At 36.1% G+C, this 9,824-nt stretch overlaps 2 protein-coding genes across 4 annotated transcripts in view; one reads left to right on the top strand and one right to left on the bottom strand.

Annotated features, from left to right (window-relative positions):
• The first annotated feature begins 1,494 nt into the window (after positions 1–1,494).
• On the top strand, positions 1,495–2,859 carry PMCH (pro-melanin concentrating hormone). The gene is made up of 3 exons (XM_074271407.1): positions 1,495–1,815; positions 2,120–2,324; positions 2,610–2,859. Exons 1-3 carry the CDS (start codon positions 1,576–1,578, stop codon positions 2,657–2,659), a joined length of 495 nt encoding a protein of 164 aa, XP_074127508.1. The 5' UTR covers positions 1,495–1,575; the 3' UTR covers positions 2,660–2,859.
• Positions 2,423–9,824, bottom strand: part of PARPBP (PARP1 binding protein) — a 72,448-nt gene continuing 65,046 nt past the window's right edge. For 2 of the 3 annotated variants that reach the window (XM_074271400.1, XM_074271402.1), the window contains 2 exons: positions 6,288–6,426; positions 2,423–3,351 (listed from right to left, as the gene is read on the bottom strand). In XM_074271400.1, coding sequence (XP_074127501.1) covers positions 3,008–3,351; positions 6,288–6,426 — 483 coding nt within the window. In that variant the 3' untranslated portion in view covers positions 2,423–3,007. The remainder of the gene's footprint in view (positions 3,352–6,287; positions 6,427–9,824) is intronic. The other variant, XM_074271401.1, reaches the window with a different exon arrangement.

Below are 9,824 nucleotides of genomic sequence, written 5' to 3'. Positions count from 1 at the left end.
AGCCTGTGGGGAGAGCTGACTATACTCCCCAAATCAGGATTTTCACTGCACATTTATAACAATCAGATTGCTCACCTTACCTTCTGAGATGGTCCTTGATTATATTCCTGAGGCAGGGGACAAAAAGACCCTAGCTGATTTCTGATCATTGTTAAGATGCCGTCAATACCCAGGATGGTTCCTACCCTAGACCATCTGTCCAGAATTGCTCTGAGAAGGAAATCTTTAGAATCTAGCCTTTGCTTTAGGAATTTGCAAAGTTTTAAGGAAAATAAAAAGCCCATTCTCACTAATCCTGGTTGAGAACATACTGGATGACGTCCTAGCCTTGTAGATAGGAAGTGAGCACGCTCTGGAGGACTGATTTGGGGCAGGGGATAGTTACCATTGGGAAGTATGTCTTTTTCTTGCAAGAAAACAGATATTAAATTACTCTAATGTTTTATGTTTCTAGCAGAGTCACTGTACTGTAGTCCTTTTAATAATCTAAACTTTTAGAATAATACCATTAGTAGAACCCTTCCCTCATCTAGGAGAATATTGCAATGAGGGGACCTCACCTATCCCGTAGATATTGTCCAGAAGTAGAAATGATCAGAAGGGTCTCATTTAGGGTGAAAAACTAATTTCCTCCTGCCAGGTGTAAAACTACAGCTAAAATTCAGGATACCCTAACTGTTGATGGAAATGTCCTTCTGACAATGACTTGTAATGGGTTGAATTAGAGAGGGCAAAGAAGGGAGGAAGAAAAAGAAAGATCTGGGTGAACTACAGCTATATTGATACCAAATGCACATACTGGCAGCGGTGTTTTGGGAATTAAATTTTATCCAAAGGGAAAAAAATAAAATATAGTAATCAATCAACAATCATTTATTACGTGCTAGGCAATATGCTAAGCACTGAATATACAAAGAGAAAGAAAATATATCAATATCCTGTGAAATTATTTTTCCAGATATAGAGATAGACTATATTATGAATTCAGCTGTAATGCTTGAATTATAAACTTGTTTACAGTCATAGGCATTTCAATCATCAGGGATTTATTTTGTCAAGTGTTTATCAAAAAACTGTCACTTAAAAGCAATTACACCTTATTCAGGGATTAAAATGAAATAAAATCCTTCTACCTGTCATCTTTGAATAGTTGGGTTCTTAAATGCATTTAATCAGAAGGTAAGTTCTATTGAGAAGACGAGGATGAGCAGAGAGCCAGATGTCCTGTGGACTACGTTAATAACATCCCATTTACAAAGAACGTCTACTCTATTGTACACTAAGCCTTCCACAAAGAAATTTAATCACACTCTGAGAAAATTCATGCTGGAGATTAAAAAATCTACAATGGCCAAACCTATGTAAGGTTTTAGCTACACAAAAGGTAAGTGTCTTCGTTTGATGAGTCACTCAAAAAATGATAGATTTAAATCCTTGAAGTGGCTTCTCTTCACAGAGGTAAAACATATAAAAGCTAGGGATAGTGGAGGGAGGATGTCAACTGAGAAGACTTTCTTTTCCAAGGCACGAGCATCAACACCTGTGTGATCCTCGAGAAACGGCAAACAACGGAAGATGGGTTTCTCTTCCTACATGCTCATACTAACTTTGTCTTTTTTCTCCCAAGCATTTTTGCTTTCAGCGTCAAAATCCATGAGAACTGTTGAGGACGATGTGCTCCTAACTCCATTTGGACTGGGCAAATCCCTTCAGAAGGAAGACGTGGCAGACAAATCTGGAGCTGTGCCTTCCCTTGAACATTATAAATCTGAGGAGGGCGGTTTTATCAATGAAGAGGAGAGCAGAAACCCAAAGGTATGAATCAGTATCCACTTTCCTGGTCTTTAAAATCAATAGAAATTTAAATCATCTCTATCTGTCTTCTTAAAGCTCAACAAAAAATTATCTATGATTGATAGTTCTGACTTTAATGTAATCTTATTGATGCCTCAATAACATCAATTTGGTATTGTAAACCCTGGAAGGTTTTCAGTCCTACTAAAAACATTGTACATCTTTTTAAAAAATTAGATGGATGTCACTAACTAGCATACACATATTCTACCACTTTAATTTCATAAGAAAGCTGAAACATAATTCAACTTTTTCTTTTAAACAGAATGTAGGCTCCAAACATAGTTTCTTAAACCGTGGTCTGCCGTTGAACCTAGCTCTTAAGCAGCTCCCTTATCTTGCACTGAAGGGATCAGTGGCTTTTCCAGCTGACAATGGAGTTCAGAATATTGAATCAACACAGGAAAGGAGAGAGATTGGGGATGAAGAAAACTCAGTTAAATTTCCAATAGGAAGGAGAGATTTTGACAGTGAGTAGTTTTATTTATTCAACTCAGATATCTTAAAAATTGTGAAAAATGGGAAAATGGTTTTAGAAATAGGTAATTACAATAATATCAAATAAGAATACAATTATAAAAATACAATTTTTAATATAAAGTACTCAGCTCACAATAAATTAACACTGATAAATGATAGCAATTCTGGCTACTCAGAATTGCATTAATCTAATTATTCTTTGATTTCTAGTATAGTCATTGCAATGTAGTCCCTTTTAACAGCCTAAATTTTTGGAATTTTTTTTTTCCCTACAGTGCTCAGATGCATGCTGGGAAGAGTCTATCGACCTTGTTGGCAAATCTGATACCTGCAGGCTTCCATCTTCCTTTCCCAAGAAAACGAAGCTATTTGGGTGCCAGTGAAACAAAACATGAAAGTTATTGTGCTTCATAAATGTAGATGTGGTCAATGTTTGTATTTTGGAACAAATGATTGAGATTTTTCCTGGATATACTAAATGTAAACATTTTGCTGTATAATAAATCTCATGAAAATTCAGCATAATCATGACTCATTTGTCTATTTGTCCGATGGTAACACCTATATTCCACATTTCAGTAGGGCAAAGCACTAATGTACCTGACGTTGATCTTTCCAAAGGTGACAGCCATGATCTTTTCATTGATTGCTTTTTGATTAATGACTAATAAATTCAAACTCTAAAAAACTGAGTTAATTTTGCTTGTCCTGCAATTAATTTGTTCTTGGTGGCTGGTTTGCAGCCTTTTGCTGCTGATCTGGCTAGAATTTTATTTGTTTTTTTCTGTGGACTGCTTGATGTCTTAGGGATCTTACTCATTTGGGGCTGAGGCAGTTCATTTTCATGAACACAGAGGCCACTGTCACTGTTCAAATCCACCTGTTTCCTCTTGGGGCCCTTGTTTCCTGTCTGATCACTTGATCTTTTGGATACTTTTTCACTTTTACTTCTATTCAGCTGAACATTTCCAGAACTTGTTCCAAGGGTTGGTTCTCCATCAAATGAATTCATGCCTTCTATTGTGCAAGAGGTATTAAAAAAAAAAAAAAAAAAAGAGAGAGAGAGAGAGAGAGAGAGAGAAAGAAAGAAAAATAAATACCTATTTGGTACTATTGCCCTGAAGAATTCAAAACAGGTTAACACATTCAAAGGTTATATGTTTCCATCAAACATTATATAAAGCCAGGTCAGCTGATTAACTAAATAAGAATGCTCTGAAGTGACAGGATATCTAATGTAAGTTCATCCCTACCAACTCCTCTGTCTTCAGTTCTTATCACTTTATATCACCTAATTTGGTTTTCCACCAAATACTTTCTTTTAAAAAACAATCTATTCAGAATTTCTTCTCGTCCCAAGGGTTACTTATGGGAAAACATTTTAAATATTTAACTCTCCATGACTTTGAGCTAGTTTGCAATTAATCTTAAAAGTTGAATTTGTCACAAAATTTAGTACATGTTTAAAAATATTAGCCAGTTTCATTTTACATAGAATCTCTATCCTAATTTTGGCGAGGATTAATCTAGACCTAGGATTTCACTGCTAGAGGGAATTCCCAGCATGGAAACTCTACTGGTAAAAACAGGCAAATTATGTGCGGCTTAGTAGAGAGCTGCCTGGGACAACAGGAGGTGAAAAGACATATTCTTGGTCATATAAGCAATAAGTGACAAAGGCACATCTTGCATCCATATGTTCCTAAATTCTAAGGCTGGCTTACTATTCACTAACATCAAGTTTCTTCTTATATTACTACATTATTTAAAAGAATTTTGTAATACCCCCACTTAAAAGTTAAGCCTGGTGAGAAAAAAAAATGGCCATAGATAAGTAAAACACTATATTTGGGAAAGATAAACGCTCAGGGAAAAGTGATGTGTTTCATGTTGGATAAATTGTTTTTAAGATGTCAACTGGACACCCAGGAATAAGTGTCTAGACTGGAGTCCCAAAGAGAGATTAAGGCTGGCTTTATGCATTTGAGATTAGTATGCCTAAAGATAAAAACTGAACCCAAGGGAGTAAATGAACTCGCCAAGGGAAAGGGCATACAGACAGACTAGGGTATACAGACAGACTAGGGTCCACAGAGAGCTGTTGATGGATGATAATCCAACAAAGGTAACTGAGAAGTGGCCAGAGACGTAGAAAGAGAAATGAAAAACAACACTCAAGGAGGCCGAGGAGGAAAAAGGAGCATCCAGATGGAAGGGGATAATGTATAGTGGCAAGTATTATGAATACCTTAGGGCAGAAATGGCCAATGAGTTTAGTATTTAAGAGATCACATAATACTGCTGAAATAACAACATTATGGAGTACTGATAGGGTGAGAAGCCAGATGATAAGGTGGTAAAATACAACTGAGTAATAAAGAAGCAAAGACCGTCAATAAGGCCTCCTCTTTTTAGAATAGGGATTGGTAATCTTTTTTGTGTGTCATGGACCCTGGTAAAACTGATGGAACTCTTTTCCAAATCATGTTTTTGAATAAATAAAATTTTAAATTTCACTAAGAGGTTAAAAAAATTAAAGATGCGATTTCCCCCGCCCCAAGATCCTGAAAATCCATCCATGGAAATCAAACTAAGAATTTCTGTCCTAGAACCCTGGGGGTAAAAAGGGAAGAAAAATCTAGAAAGCCAGCTTAAGGAGATGTCAGTGTGAAGTAAAGGTTTCTAAGGAGAAGATCTGCAATCAGTGGAGAAGGAGCAAAATGATAGGGAAAGATGGAAAAACATTTATGGGGCAAGATCCTGGAGGAATCTAGAGGGAATGAGATCAAGGGTTTAACCTTAGCAAATATAAGAACCTTTTCTTGCTTAGAGACTGGAGCAAAGGAGAGGAAGAATAAATATGTGGAGGGGACATAACGTACAAAAGACAAGAAGTGAAAGGACTGGTGACAAATAATCATGATTTTCTCAACAAAGAATGGTATTATCTGTTAGCAAACAAGAAAAGGCATCAGTGGAGGCTTGGAAGAGAAAGGAATTTTAGGATAGTCATTGCATGGAATGGGAATGAAAATCAATCAGAAAAGAAAAGGATTTCCATTAAACAAGAAGAATGTGAATGAGAGATGAAAAAACAAATCAGTAATGGAAATTGTCAGCACTGTTAACTGCTTCCTTTCAGAAACATTCAGCATCTCCTTCCTAGACTCAGAGAAGGCAAATAGAGGAGACCAAGAATATAGGTGAGTAACAAGTAATAGGGCAACAAGGAATCAAGGGTAGAAGATGCTGGATCATTGAGCTGGTTCGCTGTAGGATTTAGACCATTTAGAGGGGAAAGTAAAGGCAGAGAAGGGATGATAGACTGGGAGAATAAATAGGTGGGGAATCAGGCAGGCATAGAATGAATATAGTTTTCAGTGAGGATAAAGAATAGGTTTAAAAAGAATAAGACATAGTAAGCTGCCTTGCGATAAAAAAAAAAAAATGATCACAGAGAAAAATTTAAATTGATATGTGTGTATAGGATAATTCTTTAAATCAGGGGTAGGGAACTTTTTTGTTGCCATGGGCCATTTGGATATTTATAACATTATTCACCAGCTATACAAAATTATCAACTTATAGAACTCAATCAATGAAGGTTGTTGTACCTAGCTTTTAGCTCCTCATCATTGTTACTTAGCAAATGATTTTAGGGGCTGGATGTTCCTCACCCCTGCTTTAAATAAAGAACAAAAATGATATATAAAATACTCAATTTTTTTTTAATTTATGAAGCTTAAGATCAATCAAAAGTTCCAGTAGAATATTCTTTGGATTTGCAAATTGTCATATAGATTCACGTAAGCAAAACAAAACATTCTGTTTCATTTAAAGAAATGTGTGCTTTCAGGATAAATTTCTAATCATTTAAAAGACTTAAGTCCATTTTGCTTTCCATTCCACTTTTAGCTCAGAGTTAACTGTTCTGATAATACGACAGCAATTACCAGTAAGAGCAATCTGCAGGGGAGTTGTAGACACTGGCTCTTCTGTGGAATGATTCCTACTGCTGCATCTTTCATAGCTAGTCATGAAATCATCCTTGTAGGTGCAAGCAAATTGGGATCTTATTAAGGTTTGTTTCATCTGGAAAAAGAAAACGAACAATTATTAATATGCTTATTGTCCAACTAATATTCATCTCATAATAACCTTCAAAATTCTTCTAATCAATAGAAATTTTGTTCAGCTTGAGTCTTGAAATTCTTTTCTGGTGGCTTGCTTCCTACTCCCTGTGTGATCTTGGACAGGTCACTTCTCTTCTCACCAAGACCCCAGTTTTCCTTCCTGATAAATCAAAGGAGTTGAACTAGACAACCTCTAAGGTCTTTTCCAATAGGTCGGTGAGCTTATGAATTCTTACCATCAATTTGCTTTTTTTTCCTAGTCTAAAATCAGTGATACTGAATTAAGAAAGTAAAATAACCTCAGAGAAAAGTATGCACTATGGATAGTATGTAGATATCTCAAGGAAATCTAAATCTGACAATTTGGGGGTCATCGGAAAAACAATACCTTGAATTAAAACTAAATTATGAAATGAATGACTTTCTAATGAGCATTAGTGCATTCCATCATTGAGTTATTGCATTCTATGACTGCTAACCTTCTGGAGGTGGTTGAAGGATTCAGTGTCAGTAAGAACTGAGTGTGAATCCTGCCTGAGACACTTAATTTAACCTTGCACAAGTTACTTAACTTCTTTCTGCCTCAATTTCCTCATATGTAAAATGGGGAAAATAATAGCACCTATCCTAGAGAACTGTTATGAAGATATAATGAAAGAATACAGTAAAGTAGCCCACAAACCTTCAAGTGTTTTATAAATGTTAGCTATTATCTTGGTTAAGAGTATCTGGAGTACACTGAAGTAAACAACTGTGAACCTTTCCAAAGACAATGGCAATGATCTCCACACCAAAAAGAAATGCTCTTCAGTCATGCATTAAACAAAATGAGAACAAGCTTCCATTCAGAGGGCACAGAGGAGCAGCCAATCCTTTCCAACAGCAGCCCATAACCCTAAAGGATAAAGGACTTTTATATCTCCCAGACTTGAATTTCCCCTGCCTATGACATCATCTTTTCCCACTAGCCCACTAAAAATCACTTTTGATTTGCCTCAATTACATGAGATGTTTTGTTTTCATTGATGTCTCTTGTTAAAGACAAAAACAAAATATATTCCCCATCCCCACCACACACACACACACACACACACACACACACACACACACACACTGCACTAAAAAAGATTATGAAGGTGGTTTTTGCTATCACAGAATACTGGTTGTCAAATTCACAGATGTACAAAGCGAGGCAGGATAACCAAGGAAACAGATGCCAGAAGCCAGATTCAAAAAGATTTCAACAGGCTGCAACAAGGAGCCAAAAGCAACAAGATAAAATTTATTAGGGCTAAATGCAAAGTCCTGCGCCTAGGTTCAAAAAAGTACTAACTACATAAGAACAAAAGGGATCTAGTTTAATAGCCTTTCATATGGGAGAAGATAGAGTGATTTTAGTCAACTGTAAGTCCAACATTGCCAATACTGTGTTAGAGCTTCCAAGAAAGTCATTTTAATCCTCGGGTCCATTAAGAGAAGTATATACAGGATAATGGTGAGGTAATAGTTCCATTATTCTTTGCAATGGTCAGGCTGCACTTGGAGTATATGCTCAGCTTTAAATACCACATTTAATGGAGGCCCAGACAAGCTGGAGAATATCAATGACTAAGATGGTGAAAAGTCTGAAAGTCAAGTTATATGGGGAAGAGTTAAATGACCTGGGGATGCTATTCAGAGTAGAATTGAGGAGATGAGAATAGCCTTTAACATATTGGAAAACTGTTATCGTGGAGAAGAAATAAGTTTATTTTTATTGTAGCTCTCTTAAACACATTACATATTAAAAGTAGCTCTGAAGGACCGAACCGAAACCAATGGGTATAAGATTAAAAGAAGTCAATGCTCTCTTAATATAATAAAGGACTTTTTAAACAAGTAACATAATCCAGAAATGGAATATAAATTCTTGAGGGCAAGAACTTCCCAGTGCAAAACAGAGTCGTACACATAGCAGACTCTTAGTAAATGCACTTTGGTTTGAACTGGTTGGAATAAGTCATCTAGTGAAATATAGAGTTTTGTCACTCAAAATGTCTGAGAGGGGCTAGCTGGGTTCCCATCAGGGATAGCAGAGAAGGAATTCTGAACTGGGAAGGAGGCTGAATTCTCTAAGGTCCATTCACATAATAAGGGTCTATTAATTCTACCCCCAAATTGGGGGGAAATGTTAAGTTGCTGCATTAGATTGTATTAAATAGAGGCTGCTTTTCCTTTGTTCATAAAAATTGAATTTCTGTTCACAAGATTAGTGGTTACTTAGAATTGAGATTGCTTCCTGTTGCAAATTTTCCAAATCTCTCTGTTTATTTGTATTGGAATCACAAATAGGCAAAACAATTCTCTCTTGAAGCAGCTTTTGAAGTGCTAAACAACTGAGAATAATGTCCAGATTCATGCGTGGCTGTTCAAATCATTTCATGTTTGAGTCACATGAGAAGAAGAGATCGAATTTTGCTTTGAGAGTGGTTCCCCCCCCTCCGCCAACCCTTTGGAAAGATTTCCACGTGCAGTAAAATTGCAATGAACTTCAAGTTTGCCAGGAATTGGTAAAGTCCTTTTGCCACAAACTGTTTTTAAACTGAAATTTTTAGGAGGTTCCCAGTTTGAGGAAAATAGTACCTCATATAGGAAAGCCTGACTCTGGATATATTAAGGAGAAGAATGAGTCAAACTACTAAAAAGTTACAACTATTATCATAAGTCAACTGCATTAACAGTGAAATGGAGTTTTTCTTTGGGGGAAAAAAAAAGTTTTACTGATGTCTTTTGTCATTCCATCAGTCATTTGGAAGAAAGGAGAAGGTCCCTTTCCAGACTGAACCCTTAAGAGACTCAAGAAAAACAATTAAGAAAGGATGGCCAATTATAATGCATCAGACAATGTTTACATTCTATTCTATCTAGCAGTTCCCTGACAGGTCTCCATGCTATAACAACAACAACAATAATAGCTAATATTTATATAGTGCCTATTATATAATCAGGCATTATATTATATATTATAATATATGTAAATAGATTATCATAACTGGGAGGCAGGTGCTGTTATTTACAAATGAAGAAACTGAGGCAGACACAGGGATGCCCAGGGATCCACAACTAGTAAGCATTTGAGGCTGGATTTGAACTCGGGTCTTTCTGACTCCAAATGTATATTTAATTATGTATTCTCTAGGACCATTATTTTGGAGGTTGGGATTTCAATTATTGAGGGTGAAAACTTCTTTAAGAATTATTTTTTCTTTTATGTTGTGTATAATAGTCTTTTGGCTCTGGTTACTTTGCTCTGTACCATTTCACTCAAATCTTCCAACAGTTCTCTGAATTCCTTATAATTGTCCTTTCTTATGAAAT

This window comes from Sminthopsis crassicaudata, chromosome 5 (assembly GCF_048593235.1).
Source record: "Sminthopsis crassicaudata isolate SCR6 chromosome 5, ASM4859323v1, whole genome shotgun sequence".
Lineage (NCBI taxonomy): Eukaryota > Metazoa > Chordata > Mammalia > Dasyuromorphia > Dasyuridae > Sminthopsis > Sminthopsis crassicaudata.
The sequence above is the reverse complement of the archived record's forward strand: the minus strand, read 5'-3'. Positions and strand labels throughout refer to the sequence as shown.